At 56.5% G+C, this 16,925-nt stretch overlaps 1 protein-coding gene across 1 annotated transcript; it reads right to left on the minus strand.

The window, feature by feature from the left end:
• Nucleotides 1–13,449: 13,449 nt before the first annotated feature.
• Nucleotides 13,450–16,383, minus strand: SIX2 (SIX homeobox 2). The gene is made up of 2 exons (XM_062210195.1): nucleotides 15,824–16,383; nucleotides 13,450–13,780 (listed from the first exon to the last, which is right to left on the minus strand). The coding sequence occupies exons 1-2, from the start codon at nucleotides 16,381–16,383 to the stop codon at nucleotides 13,450–13,452; spliced, it is 891 nt and encodes a 296-aa protein (XP_062066179.1).
• Between the last annotated feature and the right edge of the window lie 542 nt (nucleotides 16,384–16,925).

Genomic DNA, 16,925 nt, shown 5'->3' on the forward strand with positions numbered 1-16,925 from the left:
TTTTCTCTCTTTCAGCCTTGGAGTCTGTCATCCTATGGTCTTTCCCCGTCCACGGTTTCTGATGAGACGAGCTGCGCATCTTCTCGAGGCTCTTTGCATGCGACGTGTGGCTGCACGTTTGAAGCCTTCGTTGCCACTTTCATGTGGTGCGTCTCTGAGTTTTTCCAACCTGAAGTTCATTGAGCCTTTAGATATCTGTACACTTGTGGTTTTCCTCAAATTTGGGGATTTTTGGACATTATTCAATCAAATGTTTTTCTGTTCCTTTCTTTCTCTTCTTTCCTTCCAGGACTCTGATTATGCTTAAATTGGTGCACTTGATGGTGTCCCACAGGTGTCTCAGGTTTGTTTTCCTTTCCTTTTGTTCCTTAGATTGGATCATCAAGCGATCTGTCTTCAATTTTGTTGGTTATTTTGCCAGCACAAATCTTCTGTTCCCTTCTAATGAATTTCTGTCTTCAGTTACTGTATTTTTCAGCTACAGAGTTTCTATTTGCCTTCTTTTAGTGGTTTCTGTTTCTCTATCAACGTGTTGTGTTCTGTGAAACATTTCCATGCTTTCCCTTAGTTCTTTTGTTTTAATTAATTAATTAATTTTAGAGGTAGAGTTACAGACAGAGAGAGGGAGAGACAGAGCAAAGGTCTTCCATCCACTGGTTCATTCCCCAAAAGGCTGCAATGGCTGGAGCTGAACCAATCTGAAGCCAGAAGCCAGGAGCTTCCTCTGGTCTCCCACATGGGTGCAGAGCTGAAACACTTGAGCCATCCTCCACTGCCTTCCCAGGTCATAAGCAGAGAGCTGGATCAGAAGTGGAGCAACTGGGGCTCGAACCGTCGCCCATATGGGATGCTGGCACTGCAAGCAGCAGATTTTACTCACTGCGCCACAGCGCTGGCCCCATCCTTTAGTTCTTTAGATGTCATTTCCTTTAGCTCTTTAAACTGATCCTAAAATCCTCACCTGGCAAGTCCAATGTCTGAACCTCTTTAGGAACAATTTTGTTGATTTCATTTTTCACGTACATGGTATACATTTTCTTATTCCTTTGTGTGTCTCATAGTTTTTTGTTGTTGAAAAAACATTTTGAATATTATTAGTGGCAACTCTGGAAACGAATCTTTGAAGTCGTTGTTGTTTGTTGCATTTGTTGTTGTTTGTTTAGTGGCGTTACTGACCTTCGTGAAGTCTGTATTCTTTGTCATGTGTGGCCACTGAAGTCTGTTCTATTAGCTTCGTGGTCAGCTAATGATTGATTAGACATAGATTTAAAAAAAAAAGAAAACAATTGGAATTCTTTTTGCGGAAGGAGTCTGTGTGCTTTTTGGGTGTCTTCAACACTCAGCCAGGAATTTCACAATTCTACCTTAGTGTTCATTCTGCTTGTGGAGATCTTCAAGGACAACCAGAGGGTACAGCTTGGAGCCCAGGTCTTTAGTGGGTATCCTACAGCCCTGGGCATGCATGTGGTCTTTCATTTTCAGGAATACATCGGAGCTTTAAAAACTTTTCTTTACTTAAAAACTTATATTTCCTGGTGGCTGGCGCTGTGGCACAGCAGGCAAAGCCACCGCCTGCACTACTGGCGCCCCATATGGGTGCTGGTTCAAGTGCCAGCTATATCACTTCCAACCCAGTTCTCTGCTAATATGCCTGGGGAAGCAGCAGAAGATGGCCCAAGTCCTGGAGGCCCTGCACACATGAGGGAGATCCAGAAGAAGCTCCAACTCTTGGATCAGCCCCACTCTGGCCGTTGCAGCCATTTGGGGAGTGAACAAGCAGATGGAAGATTCTCTGTCTCTCTGTTTCTCTGTCTCTGTCTCTGTCTCTCTCTCTCTAACTCTGCCTTTCAAATAAATAACAAATAAATCTTTTTTTAAAAAACCAAACTTTTGGGGCCAGTGCTGTGGCAGAATGGGCTAAACTTCCACCTGCAGCGCAAGTATTCCATATGGGCGCCGGTTCTAGTCCTGGCTGCTCCTCTTCTGATCCAGCTCTCTGCTGTGGCCTGGGAAAGCAGTAGAAGAAAGATGGCCCAAGTCCTTGGGCCTCTGCACCCACGTGGGAGGCCCGGAAGAAAAAAGCTCTTGGCTCCTGGCTTCAGATTGGCGCAGCTCCAGCCGTGTGGCCATCTGGGGAGTGAACCAGTGGATGGAAGACCTCTCTTTGCCTCTGCCTCTCTATGTAACTCTACATCTCAAATAAATAAATAAAATCTCAAAAAACCCACAAATTTTTATTTCCCAAAGCTTCTCACTCCCTGGGCTTTCTTTTCAAGCTTTTGAGTTGGTCTGTTGTTTGCCTGTTACCCACTGCTGCAGGCAGCAGCAACAGAAACACTTGCCTGCAAATGGTTTTGGCAAATGCCCTGTGGCAGTGGTTTTGGCACAGGGAAGGTTAGCCCAGCAGCAAGATAAAAGCAAGCCTTTTGAGCAGAAACCTAGGGAGCCACCACCCAGATCAAGGAAGGACAGTTTGTGAATGGGGACCATTCTGCTCCCTCCTGCACTGACACTGAGACTCTGGGTAATACTTTCACTGCTACTCCTGAGCGGGAATGCTCCTAGAGAGAAATGCCACCAGTGTTGTTGGTCTCATTGAGATTCAGTTGCTTTCTTGAATACATGCTCTTTGGGTTATTGCATGTGGTTAGTTTTCAGAATTCTGAAAAAGCTGTTTCTGACACTTCATTTTTATGGAGGGGTGGGCTTTGGAGATCCTTATTCACCCATTTTCACTGGAGAGTACCCTCCCTCCCTGAAATTTATTTCACAATCCCAGCAGAGCAGCTCCAAGACAGCAGGTTCAAATAATCGGCCCCCAGCCCAGCATGTAGTGTAATAGTGTTGAGTGCCGCTGAACTTTGCCTCCCACAGGAACACTGCTCTAATCCACGCCATCACCTATGAGACTGTTTGAAAAGATTTCAGCTGCTTTCTGCACACATCACATTCCCTCTGTCACATCTCTAGAATGAGAGGATATGGTAGTCCTCTCTCAATTTATTGTCAGGGAAACTGAAGTTCAGAGAGTCCTTTTGATGTGTTTATTTTGAGAGGCAGAGTCACAGACAGGGAGAGGGAGAGACAGAGAGAAAGGTCTTCCATCTGCTGGCTCACTCCCCAAATGGCTGCAACAGTAGGAGCTGGGCTAATCTGAAGTCAGGAGCCCAGAGCCTTCTCTGGGTCTCCCACATGGGTGCAGGGGCCCAAACACTTGGGCCATCCTCCCTTCCTTTCTCAGGCCATAAGCAGAGAGCTGGATTGGAAGAGGAGAAGCTGGAATACGAACTGGCACCCCTATGGGGTGCCGACACCTCAGGTGGAGGCTTAACTTACTATGCCACAGCGCTGGCCCCTAGAAAGTCTTGCTGACTTGCTTAAGGCTGTACAGGAAAGTGGGGATAGAGGTAAAATCCTCCTTCTGATTGTCTCTGTGGGCTGAAGCTATGGAAATATGTGCTGGTGCTCTTGTGTGGCTGGACTAGAATTTCAACCTCTCTGGTAGTTCTCAGCGCTGGCCTCAGTTGATCTCTTCCTATACTGCTCCCTCTCTGCCCCACCCATTCTTGAAGACCATGAAGAAAAGAATGCTTAGAACTCTTACAGGCTGCCACCTCCTCTGACTACCAGGGAGAAACCATTGGTTCCAGAACAGCCCATCCTTTGAGAGTTGTCTGCCGCCTGCCTGCTGTGGTCTGTCCCACAGCATCACACATGTTAGAATTAGAGAGGATGACTTCTCACTTCACAAATGAGGACACAGATCGGGTCATCTGTCTACACCAGGGTTTCCGTGCCTAGCAAGAGTGTCACATTGATCTCGTTGATTAATTAGGCTGCTGTGCTCCAGGGTCACATTGTGAACGGTGCCTACTGGGGTTGGTGACACTCTGGAGATAAATCAGACTAGATTACGGCAACGAATAGATCCCAAAGTATGTTGGCTTAGATGCAAACGAAGCTCATTACTCTTACACTTAATCTAGGGCCCCTGGTCCAAGTAGGGCAGGAGACTTGGTACTGTGGTTCATGTAGCGACTTAGTGGCCCAGGCTAATGGTGGCCCTACCATCTTCACTGAATGAGTTCCAAGGTGACTCTGGTCACTGCCATTCTTGCCTGTGGGAAGGGAGGAAGAGCACTTGTGGGAGATTGTATGGGTCGGGTCATGAAGTGGCCCTCACCCTGCCCATTCATACGCTTCTGGAAGAGACGTGGTCACAGGGACACACTTAACAGCAAGAGAGGCTGGGAAAGATCAGGTATTTGGACAGTCATACACCAGGCTGTGGCTCTGTTACTAATGAACATTGGTAAAACTAATATTTACATCTTCATATCTGGTACTGAGCAGGTAGATAAACTCAGGAAACATTTACTGGATGATGGGATAGATGAATGAGTGAATGGATGAATGAAGGAAGGAAGGAACAAAGAAATGGGTTGGGTCTCTAGTGGTAACACAGCTTGTAAGAGAATTTTTCATTGGTCGTCCCTATTCTGTAGGCAGTGAAAGAGGTTGTAGATCTCCTAACATTTCTGTTTCCGCAAAACACCTCCACGTGAATGCACAGGAAAATAATCAACAGTGGCCCACTGTGAGGAACTCCAGTAGATAGAATTCTGGAACTACACTGCATATATTTGGGGTGAGAAAACATTCTTATTCATGTGATTTTAACTTTATAAATGAATTAGCCGTGGGTTTTGCTAACAAATTATTTAATTTTTTAACAAACTTTTTTGCTTGCAATTGGTGGTCGCTTTTGTTGTTCTTGTGCAGAAATGCAGAACATAGGAAAAGGTCCTTGGTGATCACCAAGTCCAAATCCTTACGAGTGTAAATCCAATGTCCTCCAATACCCATTCTCCCCTTCTCCTTCATGAAGAGAGTCCCTGGATTTTAGTTGCCCTGCAATAAACCTACACTGCACAGATCTGTCTGGCAGTGCCGTGTCATCCTGTGATCACATTCCATCCAAAGAGATGTTGTCTGCTCTAGAATCCCTTTTTAAAATTATCTATTTGAGAAGTCAGGGTGGGGAGAGAGAGTGCCAGCTCGCACCTGCTAGTTCACCCCCCAGATGATCTCAATGAAGTCACAAAGCCATTGGGTGGCAGGAACTCAATCACAGTCACCACTGCAGCCTCCCAGGGTCTGGATTAGCAGGAAGCTGGAGTCAGGAGCTGAGCCACAATGAAGCCCAGGCACTTTGATGTCAATTCCTGGCATCTCACCCTGTGTCTTAACCTGTAGGCCAAATACTCACCCCTCTAAGAATCTTTCCTAAGAGGTGGTGTGTACCTGGCTTGATCTCTTCAGTCCTTCCTCCGTCCTGCCGCCATGAGATTGTGATCATGTACAGTGGAGCTACAAAGTAGGAAGACCTTGACTTTATACCAAAGCTATAATGCCTACCCCGACTTTTAAGAGAAAATGATTGACTGATCGATTCGAAAGACATACAGACAGACAGAGAAAAGTATCTTCTATCTCTGGTTCACTCCCCAAATGACTGCAATAGTCAGTGCTGGACCAGGCCAAATCTAGAAGCCAGGAACTCCGTATTGTGCTGACTCAGGCTGCCTGCTGGTGCGTCTGGGAGGCAGCAGATGATGCTCAGCTACTGAGTCCCTGCCGCCTACATGGGAGACACAGATGGAGCTCCTGGCTCCTGGCCTTGGCCTGGCCTAGCCCTGGCTGTTGCAGGCATCTGGGGAGTGAAACAGCAGATAGAAGATTTCTCTCTCTCCACCCCCTCACCTCTGTCTTTCAAATAAATAAACTTAAAAGATAAAATAAAAATGCTTTAAAGGTGTGAAAGAAATACTCTTCTCATTTGCTTAAACCATTTTCATCACTTCCAGGCAGCCCATGCCCATATGAATACACTATGCAAGAGAGAAGAAACTGATCCAGAGAAAAGAAGTGACTTTTGGTCTATATTGTAAGAGTAGTATCTCCACATATATTCCTCACTATGGAAAAACAGATGAGCAAACAAAACAAAACACACTCCACAAACACCAGGGTAGCAAAACCAGTAATAAATCCAGATGCATAGAAAAGAGAAAGTTTATGGGGGCACAGACCCCTTTCTTCTAAAAATCACTGAGCACTGACTAGCTCTTCACATAGAGACCCTCAATCAATCCCGCTCCTGGGATATTATTCTGGTCACACAGGTGGCTCCATTGCAGTTGGGTTGGTCATGAAGCTAAGCTCCATCCAAAATGTTGTGCACCACCTCCAAACCTACCCAACACCCACGCCTCCCATCCTGCCTTCCAATCTCCTTACTCAGCAGCTCAATGCAAGAAGCACTGTTAGTGTACTGGATGTGAGTGGGAGGTAAGCTCACGCTTCGAACGTATTTTGTTATAGGAATCCCAATACGGCCTCGTTTCTTGCTCCTCTTTGCCCCAGCTCCTTCTGGGTAGGAAGCTTGCCTCTGCTGAGTAGACTTTGAACCCAAGGCTTCTGTTGGCAAAGATATGAGATACGGTGGGTTTTGGTCTTTCCTGATCTCCAGTTGGTCCCTGATACATCCTAGTTGCCTCTGGGTGTTGTGGGACTATTTGTTTGTGCCTTCCCTGGCTCCTGATTCCTGGTCTCCAGCGACACCTGCCTGACTGTGGAGATTGTGTCTGGGCGCCACCATCGGGTACCCTCACCTCCTTCCCCCATCTCTGAGGCCTTCTCTTTGCTCTCACTCTGTCCCTAACACTGTTCCCCATTTCTGCCTCTGAACTATTAGGTGCCCTCAGGGTGACTACTGCCCTACTCCTTTACAAAATAACAAATGCATGCCACGAGTGAGTCAAAGGCTCCAAACGGACATCAGGGTCTCGTCTTTCAGAGTAAAGCAGGTACTGAGTTCCCCCACCCCATTTTCTCCTGTTAAAAAAACTACAGTCCTTTTAGGCACTGCCCACAAAATTCTTTACTTTCTAAAGAAAGCTCTGGCTCCCAGCTCATTTGCTGAGCTCCTTAATGGACAGGTGTTGCGTCCAATAAGAGAGGAAAAAGCACTTCTGACACTTCTCCAAGCTTGTCCTGTATGAGTTACTTCTAAGGCAGATTGTTCTGATTCTGAGGTACATGTAAGTCTCTGTGGCACCAGCAAGACCCCCACAATGACTGCCACTTCCATCCCCAGGGGAGCAGTCTTCACTCCTTGGGCTGGTTGGGTAGCTGCTATTTCTTGAAAATCCAGCAAGTCACTTTCGTAGTGGAACATAGAAGAAGGAGCCTCCGCTGGCTCCTGGGAGCTCAGGAAACCACACCTAACTACATCCCGAGTCTCCTTTTCTCATCTGCCTGCTTACGTCACTGTGGATGGTAAATAGGAAGTTTGTGAAACCATCAGCATTCTGCAAAGTAGCACATACATGCCAGGAGCTGTCTAAATGTTACCTTGCTTCTATAAACCCCTCCACCCCAGCCTCTCTGCTTTTCTAATTTCCTCTGGCTTCCCTCTGCTACCCCATTAGGGCCGAGGCTCATTCCTTGGAAGGAGAAAGGAACATGACTCACCCTTGCTGGTTTGCTTTCTTAAGCCTGGCTTCAGCCACTGTCCATTAGCTCACTTCCGTGGGTCGGGGGTCTGTCACCTTCTTCATCATCAGTTCAGGTGTCTCAGGGTAACTTTCCAAGGTGTCCAAGGACTTTGATTCAGAGCAATAAGGCAGAGACCCTGCCTTGAAGTGGACAGCACCACCTGGCTGAGGTGGAATCCGAGAGCTTGTGCCGCTCTCTCTGCAGGTAGGGTAGGAGGTGAGGGCTCCCAGTAGGGCCTCGGGGTGTGTGTGGTGGGCGTGGCAGGAGGCAGCTCCATTCTGGTCTTTGGAGAGCATGGACTGGCCGCCTCCTCCCTCCCTGGGGCCCTCGAACTCCAGCGGTAAACCGGCGAGAATGGAACGAAACGACCCAGGGCCGCCTCAAGTCAGCCCCCGGGGGGCTCAGTTTCCTGAGCAGAGAGGCCGGGAGGGGATGGAGAGCTAAGAGGCAGGCGGTGGCAGAGGCAGCAGCGGACCCTGGCCTCCCCAGCGTGCCATCTGCATTCCAGAGTAACCGGCATTGACCGTGAGTCACGTCTACACAGTAGAAGGCAAGTGAAGGAATTCAGTAATTATCCAAAATACTGCGGAGAGAAACTCACCGGACGTCAGCTCATCAGTGAGGGCCCCGCCTCCAACTCCGGCCACTGGCTCGCACGCTGGCCATGGTAGTCCCCGACCGGCAGGGCAGCCACGACCGCCCGCCTCCGCCACCCTGAACTGCGCGCTTGCGGCCGCCGGCGGCCTGGGAAGCGCAGGCGCTCTACGAGGCTGCGGGGAGCAAGGCCAAGCGCCGGCATTGCCACCGCAAAGCGAAGGACCCCAGCGTTTCCCGAACCTGGCGCCGCAGTTTCGCCCACACAGCGCCTTGGTTCGGATTAGACAGACGACAGATGTGCAGCTGCCAGACTCTCGGGAGGGATAGGCACGACCTGTGATCCCAGGGGCCGGAAAAGTCACCACGGCGGCGCAGCGTCTCCCCCGCCCCGGGTAATGCTGCCAACGAAGAGCTTTTGAGGGCTTGAGAGCCCCTGGCCAGACGGACAGACACGTGCGCCCTTGGAGGGAGGGAGTAAGGGCCGGCAGCTTCGCAGGGGCCGCTCTGGCCCCTGTCCCGCGGGCTGGTCACTCCGCAGGACCTCGGGCAGACCAAGCCTCGGAGGCAGCGCTCCCCTGCCCGGAGTTCCAGGGTCCCAGAGGAGGGCCTGTAGGGCCAGAGCGCAGAGGTGGAGGCCCCGGAGCTACGATGGCTGCCAGGAACGACAGGGTTGTGGATGGCTTTGTGGCCTGCGTCGCGTCCCAAGCTGCGACTCCGGGGCTTCTGTGCAATGCCAGGTAGCCCGGCTCCACCGGTGGCGGGAACAGAGCTTCCCCGCCCTCAGGCCGGAGTCTCTATTTACCCCGAGCCGCGCGCGCCTTTGCCCCCAGAGCGCGGCCTGCCTCCGGGCAGGGGCCGGGTGGCTGCTGCCCGGCGCCGAGCGCGAGAGGAACTTCCCGGCCAGAGTCCTGGGGTCCAGACGGGGTTGCCTCCTCTTTCTCAGGCCGAGAGCACGCGTGGCGCTAGGCGTACGCAGGGCCTCTGGTGGCTCGAAACTTAGCCCCGGCAGGGTCAAAGGTTGTAAGCGTCCTAAAGAAAGCCTCTCTCTATGCCTGTTCCCTGAAGTCGGGCTCGGGTTTGTGAGTCCCTCCAAGAAACAGAACCTCTGGGGCGCCTCTCCGACCTTCTTCTGGACCGTCCACGCCGAAAATCTCTCTCCACTGCGGGGCAGTCCCGAGCAGGCATCCACCGCCGGATTGAGCAGCGGAAAACTCACTAGAGAGCAGCCAGTCTGTCCCATCTACACCCCGCCACCCAGGAGAAACCATTTCTGGGTACTACTAGCATCGGCACCGGCGGGATTTGGAGAAAAGACCCTGGGGAGACGGCGCTTAGGGCCTTGACCCTGACCCCGGGACGCACGGTCTTTTGGGACCAGGATGAGTTCCATCGCCCGGCGCCCGACCGCGGCCATCTGGAGTCCCTCTTTCCTTCCTAGCTGTCACCGGGCCCGCGGCAGCAGCGGCCCAGAATCGCGGACCACCTGCCTCCGGGGCGGGCGCAGGCGACGCGAGAGGGGAGGCGCGTGCTCCTCCAGCGCAGCCCGCCGCGGCGCTCACCGCCGCCCCCCACCCCCGGGCGCGCAGCCCGCACCGTCTGGGGCGCGCGGTTCCCCTACGTCTCAGCATGCCGCTCCTCCCGCGCGCCTTCTCCCACCCTACGTCCTCACGCGCTGGGTCGCGGTCGCCTTCTGCGTCCCCTAGGCAGCTGTGAGAACCCAGAACACTGATGACACAGAGCGGGGGAAAGGAAAAGAAGAAAGGAAGGGACCCAATCCTTTCCCAGCCCTTCCGCACCTGTTCCTCGACGCACAACATTCACCCCTCCTTTCGTTGTCCCAGCAGCACCGGAGCAGGAGGTGGGCGCCGTGGGGTCGTGGGAGTTCCGTTCTCTATCTCCGAATACAAAGTCCACACCCGGCAGGTCCCTGCTTGCCCCAGAAACCGAAATCGTGTTTCCACCGACGGCTGAGCTGCCCGCTTTTCTCTCCTCAGATGCATTTAACTTTCCCCTGCTCCCTGGGCGAGCCCGCCACTCTCTGAAGACGCACCCCGGAGTGGGGACACGAGTGTCTTCTGTCCTCGCGAGGGCCAAGGTCGCCGGCTGGGGTGGAGGAGACCAGAGCTGACGCTCTGCGGACGCCCTGGGCTTTGGTGCCCCCAGCAGGTCTCCTTTCTCGCGTGCAGCCGGCTGCTCCCACGGACTGCTACGTGGGCGTGGGGCCTGGCTGAGGACAAAAGAAGGGCGTCTCGTGACGGACGTGGTCAAAGGAGCAGGAAGGGGGATTCTCAGGGACTGGCGGTGCTTCCTGTCGCTGCGCCGCTGTAAGCCCGGGATCAGAACGCCTGGCTTCCATGGCTGTGCAGGGAGGAGGCCGGGAAGGGATGACAACCACTGGGGTCCCTGCGCGGTGGTCGGCGGCGCCCCGGTGCGCGAAGCAACTCAGTGTGGAATGGAGAACTGGCTCGCATGGATTTATCCATTGGACAAGTAGCGGCTCAGACTTTTTCAGAACTTCTGTGCAACGCTCCCCACCCCGGAGACATATTTTCCGGGTTCACCTTCCAAGGGAGAGCGAAAGAAGGAAGTTGCAAGCCGCGCTGCCAAGGCGGGATACACTCTCCGGAACGAAACCGGGGTGGGACTGGAACCCTGCCCCCTGCTGGCGCGCCAGGGCTCCGGGCGCGCTCTAAGAACCCCACCTCAGCAGCACCCGCCGCAGCCTGGGGCGGCAGCCCTCTCCCTTTCTGGGTGCCCAGGTCTTCCCGCAGGTCAGCCGACAGGGACTGCTGCTAGCAGTGGCACCGGTGTGCGGCTGTGGGTTTTCGTGCTCCTGGGACCAGAGTGATGTGCGTGCGGGCATGAGTTTGTGTGTGTCTTGCATAGATTTTCGTGCGGTAGGAGGCCTGAGGGCGTGAGTGTGTGTCCGTGTGTGCTTGCTCCTGTGTTTGTGCGTGCAGGTGTGAGCATGTTCCCGCCTTTTCCCTAGGTGGCCGCTGTGGGCAGGGGGTGAGAGGTTTGGGTGCCATCCACCTAGCTTGAAACAGAGCAGGCGCTCAACGGAGTCCAGGTTAAATGAGTGTGTTCATGTCCTCGTCAAAGTTGGTACAGAGCGTGTTTTTCTATGAAACCCGAAAAGTGTGTGGCAGGTAGGGGTGATGCGGGAGACAGGAGTGCCTGTGTTTGCCTCCTGCCCAGGGGGGTTCTCGCACAGCGCGGGTCTGCACCAAGGCCTGTCGCTCCGGCAGCGTCACCGGAGCTCCTCCACACTTGCAGGCCTTGGACGGCTCCACACCCCAGGACGGTTCCCTGGGGGGACCCTCGTTGGCCCTTGAGAGCAGAGCACGCGAGGTCCTGGGAACTGCCAAGCAGTTCCTCTGGGGTGCAGAGGTGGAGGGGCGCCCGGGTCGGGCCTGGCAGAGTGGTCCCGCTCCTGCACAGAGCGAAGACCAAGGCGTTAGCCACCCCCCCGCGCCATCGGAGGTCGCCCAGCTTCCCCGAGTCCGCGAAGGTCTCCACCAGGGACAGAATCCCCAGCACTAAGAAGGGCCGAGCGAAAAGTCTGATTCTAACAGAAAGGGAAAGAAAGTCCGCAGTGCTCCAGCACTGAGACGGTGGAGCCCAACAAGCTTCCCATTCCCTGCCGCCTCTCCCGTCTGGGGCCGAGAAGCCCGGCCCGCGGTGTGCCGGTCGCGGAGGAGGGATGCGTTCGGTACCTCCAGCCACCAAGCCCCAGCCCGAAACGGAAAACTCTCGACTTCCTCCTCTCGCGCTTCAGACCTGCCCGGACTGGCTTAGACGCGTCGGTTAAAGAGGGGGCTGGAATCCGGGAGGGGTGGGGGCGCTGCAGGTTAATTTACAGCCTCAAAAGCACCTACGGCGCAGGACCCTCCGAGCCCAGGCGCCCGTTCGCTCCGGTCTATAGCGCGCGCGCATCGGCCGGGCCGCCCGAGCCTCCTCTGATGTCCCTCGGGTCCTATCCCTTCATCCCCAATGCAAACCGGCAGAAACCTCGCATCAGGTTTGAGACCTCTGCTCCTCCACCCCAGACCCCACCCGGGCTGCGCGTCCGAAGCTTGGATCTTAGCGAGTGTCCCCGAGGCTGGTGGGCCCGTTCCGACAAGGAGTCCGCGCCTCAGTCTCGGCGTCCCCAAACGCAGGTCCCCGCGCGGGACCCCATAGCATCACATCTCCCTCCCCGACCCCAGAGGTGGGCGAGGGCCCCGCGCGCGGGCTTCTGCGGGGAGTTTTTCCGCACGGGCAAAAGGCTTGGGGAGGACGTTTCGGTATACAGTCCGTTCACCTTGGGATTCGTCGTGGGAGTAGCGGCCCTGTGTGGAACACAGGCGCGGCTGCAGTCGCGGCCCGCGGGCCTCGGGGCATATATCCATATATGTATGTATGATTTCTAATTTTATTATAAAATAAAAGCAGAAATATTTCCCGAGGAACATTCACATGAGGGCGTTAACAGGGGGACGGCAAGTCCGCGGCTCGGGAGGCGCGATCTGCTGGGAACTCTGTGGCCACAGTCCCGGGAGACCGGGGAGAGCGCAGCGCGCGGGGCCTCGAGGAGGCAGAGGCCGGCGGCCAGGGAGGTCGGGGGGCGTCTGCGGCGCCGCCCTTTCTCTTTCGCTTAAGTAAGCAGGAAAAGCTGACACCTGCAGCTCCCACAGACTCCTGGGGCACGCGTGTGGTGGGTGGGGGGAGGCTGGAGACTACCAGCGTTCAAAAGCCGGGTTGTCCCTCTGCTGCCTCCCCCTCTGCTGAACGTGGAGGTGGGAGACGGGAGGGAGGGGCAGGGTTGGAAACAGGGTGTAGGGGGGAGAGAGGTGGGAACCAGGGGCCAGAATACGGAGTGCAGGAATGGCAGGAGAAAAGAGCGGGAGAGAAACACACGCGCGCGCATACACACGAGGTGGCGAGCCAGACACGCAGGGAAAAAAGAGAAAAAAGAGAAAGGAAAGAAAGGAGAAGAAAAGGAGGAGACAACGGGTGGGAGAGAGAACGGGAGCGGAGTGTCATGGATTCCCTTTCCTAGTTCGAGGCCCATCCCGGGGCCCCAGCCCCGGAAGGATCTCAAAAGCAACCTGTTGAAAACAAATCCCGAACCAAGACCAAAACAGACGGCCGGCCTTCTGCTCTTCCCCGGGGCCGACGGCTCTGCCCGCTCAGCGTGCGGGTCTCGAAGTACCTGGTGGGGCCGCCGGCGCCGGGCGCCCTCTCCGGACGCCGCCGCTCTGGGTCCCCGGCGCCCAGCCCCGAGGGCAACGCGCCGAGGCGAGCGGCGCTCTAGGAGCCCAGGTCCACGAGGTTGGCTGACATGGGATTGAGGATGGAGTCCTGCAGGCCGTGGTGGTGCTGCAGTGGGTCCGCACCGCCTCCGCCCGGCACGGGCACGGGCACCGCGCTGGGGCCCGGAGGGTGGCCCAGGCTGTGCAGGGACGGCAGCCCGGGGGGCGGCGGAGGGCTGAGCAGCAGCGCGGGGCTGGACGACGAGTGGTCCGGCGTCCCCGACGGCGTCTTCTCGTCCTCGGAGCTCCCCAGCACCGACTTGCCGCTGCCGTTCAGCGACGAAGTCAGCGGGTTATGGCTGTTGGAATTGGCGTTTTCGCTGTTCTCCCTGCAAGCGCGGGAGCAAAGCAGCCGGGTCAGCGCGGAAGTCCAGGTCTCGCAGCGCCGCGCCGCCTCACCTGGGGCCAGAGCCCTCCACCCGCCTCGGGAGCCGCCGCCGAGTGCCCGCCAGCGCTTGCGGGGGCCTGTCATTTCCTCCCCCGGGCCTCGGGGTCTCCTTCTGCCTCTTCTCTCTGTCTGTCAACACCCCATTTCTCTCCTGTCCCGCTCCTGTAGCCTCTCTCCGCCTCGCAGGCTCTCAATCTCGCATCTTTCCAGCTCACCATTAGTTCCTGCTCCTCCCCATTGCTTTCCAGGGGCAGGCAAACCCGGCTTCCTGGAGTCAGGGGGGTGGCCAGGGAGAAAGAGAAGATGCCTGGATTCTGCGCTCACCCTGGGCTCCTCACGCCAGGCTGGCTGGACAGAAGTGGGACCAAGGATGAGGAACCCCAGATCCTGAAGCTGGGCATTTTTCCGGTCTTTACCAACCTTCGCTGTTTCCCGCTCTGCATGAGCGGAACCCTTGGCCAAGAAGCGGCTCTTGGGTTTGAGTCCTTCCCCTCCAAGTCCAAACTGGGCAGGCTGTGTGACAGGGCTCCTCACTGGGCCCAGGAATGGGACTGCCCTTTCTCTAGTGCCACGGTGGAAACCTCAGCTGGGGTCCCACACCTGGCAGCTTGGAGAGCAAGTTGGCTGGGTGAAAAGTCCTGGCCTAGACTTTTCCATATAACCAGAAACTCGGGTCCCGAATCTGCAGCTCTCACCTGGGGCCCGGCCTGAGAACCGAATTCTTGAGAGTCTGAATGCAAAAATGTCAATAGGGGTGGAGGAGGACTCAACCAGGATAACAGAGACAGCACCCGCCCAGATCCCCATGTTTGAATCTCTCCCCCCACCCCAACTCTCAAGGGCTTCTCTTCCTGCTTTTCAGTTAGGGATACTCCCACAGGGCCAGCAGCTGAGACCCTCACTGTCCCGGCTGCTCCAGGTCATGACCTCGGAGAGCAGGGTCTAGCCCCTTCCGGGTTGTTTCCACCAGTCAGCACTCCCACCCCTGACCCTGATCAAACTCTGCACACACCCCACACTACCACCCCAGGTGTCAGGTTTTGCTGTTGACCTCAGGCTGGACGCTGTTCCCACGGTCAGTTCCTGTCTCATCCCCCTCTCTGCTTTGGGACGCTGAAGGGTTACAGAGCAGGTAGACACCAGGCCTAATAGCCAAAGCTTAGGTTAGGTCAGGAAATCCTGGTTTCCCCGAGGACATACAACTCCTAACCCTTTTGCGGCTCTCGGCTCTCCACTTACCATAGCCATGCAGAGAGCCACACACCAAGGAGGGGAGGGCCTGGTGGGGAGGGCTGGAGCCCAGAGGGGTCAAAGGCCTCGCAGGGATGCTGGGTCCAGCAAAGCAGAAAAGTGAGGTTGTGTTTCTCTCCTCTCCCAGAGCTGACGCTTGCTCCAGGAGCCTGTCACCTCTCGATCCTCTCCATGCGGGATAAAGGACAGACAGGCTGGCAACTCCCACGTTCAGACAAGCAAACTTCCTGCACAGGTCCTTCCGCATCCGGGCTGTATCTGGGAAGAACTGCAGTGCTGAGCCCTCACCTCGCTTTGGCCTGGAGCTGAGGCTAAGTGGGGGACAGTGTGGGGAAGCAGGGCCAGGCTGAAATCGGCCACCGGCTTCCACTTGGGTGAAAACACGGCCTTCCTCCTTGGGACCCTCAGTCCCTGCCTCCCGTGCCTGCCTTGGGGGAGGACTCAGGCCTGCAGTCCTGCCCTAGCGCCCAAGCCCACTGCGTCTCCACTTTTGTGCACAAACGACCACCGAGCTGGTTGACAACTTCCCGCATTGCTGTGCCCGCTTTAGACAAATCCCGGTGCGTCCGGTCTCCGGCGAGACCCGAGCGCTGTCCCAGCCAGGCTAGGCTGCAGCCGGGACGGGAGGCCCAGTGCAGGCCTCTCTTGGGGCTGCCCTGGGCAGTCGCCCTGCCACCCTCTCTTCCTCTCTGGGGCCTGGGGAAGCCGGCGCGGAAGTTCTACTTACTCGTACCTTTCCTTGGCCTCGGCCGCCCGGTCGCGCTGCCGCCGGTTCTTGAACCAGTTGCTGACCTGCGTGGTGGTGAGGCCGGTGGCCTCGGCCAGCTCGCGCTTCTCGCGCGGTGACGGGTAAGGGTTGTGCGCGTACCACTCGCGCAGCACGCTGCGGCTCTTCTCCTTGAAGCAGTAGCTGGTCTCCTCGCCGTCCCAGATGGAGCGCGGCAGCGGGAACTTGCGGCGCACGCGGTATTTGCCCACGGCGCCCAGGGGCCGGCCGCGCAGCTTCTCGGCCTCGATGTAGTGCGCCTTGAGCCACAGCTGCTGCAGCTTGGCGTGGTTGTGCGGCGAGAACTGGTGGCTCTCCAGGATCTTGTAAAGCTCGCGGAAGTTGCCGCGGTGGAAGGCCACCACGGCCTTGGCCTTGAGCACGCTTTCATTCTTGTGGAGGTGCTCGCAGGCGGGCAGCGACCACAGGAAGCGGCCCAGCCGCTCGATGTTGCCGCCCTGCTGCAACACCTCGCACACGCACGCCACTTGCTCCTGCGTGAAGCCGAAGGTGGGCAGCATGGACATGGTGCCGGCTGCGCCCCCGCCCGCCCGCGCGCGCCCTCACCGCGCCGCGCGGTCCTGCATGGGCGCCTCCCCGCCGGGCCGTCAGAGCCGAGAGGCGGGCGGGGCGGGCCCCCCGGCCGGGCGCTGGCTCCCGGCGCGCCCCGAGTCACTGCAGGACGTCCCCGCGCCGGCCGCGGGTCCCGCGCAGCTCCGCGCCCCGTGCGCCCGCGCGCCTCTTCTGCGCCCTCACCCAAGCCCGGGGGCCGCCCGGGGCGCCGCTCCGCATGCTCCGCGCCCGCCCGCCGCTCCCTCGCTCGCCTCTCGCTTGCTCTCCCTCCCGTCTAGCTCGCTCGCAGCTTTTTTAATAATATTATTCTAAGCGGGCATGAGGCGCGGCGGCCCGCGCCCTGATTGGTCCGGTTATCTGACCTGGGGCCTGCCCGCGCCAGACAATAGTCGGAGTCAAATTATTCGCCATGGAGACGCTGTCAGTCACTGGTAACCCGAGCCCCGGCGGGCCGGGCGCCCCCCCCCCCCCCCCCCCCCCGGCCGCTCCGCTGACA

This window comes from Lepus europaeus, chromosome 13 (assembly GCF_033115175.1).
Source record: "Lepus europaeus isolate LE1 chromosome 13, mLepTim1.pri, whole genome shotgun sequence".
Classification (NCBI taxonomy): domain Eukaryota; kingdom Metazoa; phylum Chordata; class Mammalia; order Lagomorpha; family Leporidae; genus Lepus; species Lepus europaeus.

Coding starts and splice junctions, on each gene's coding strand:
- SIX2 (XM_062210195.1), bottom strand. CDS start 16,383: ATGTCCATGCTGCCCACCTTCGGCTTCACGCAGGAGCAAGTGGCGTGC. Junction 13,781..15,823: donor GCGGCCGAGGCCAAGGAAAG/GTACGAGTAAGT, acceptor CCGCGCTTGCAG/GGAGAACAGCGAAAACGCCA.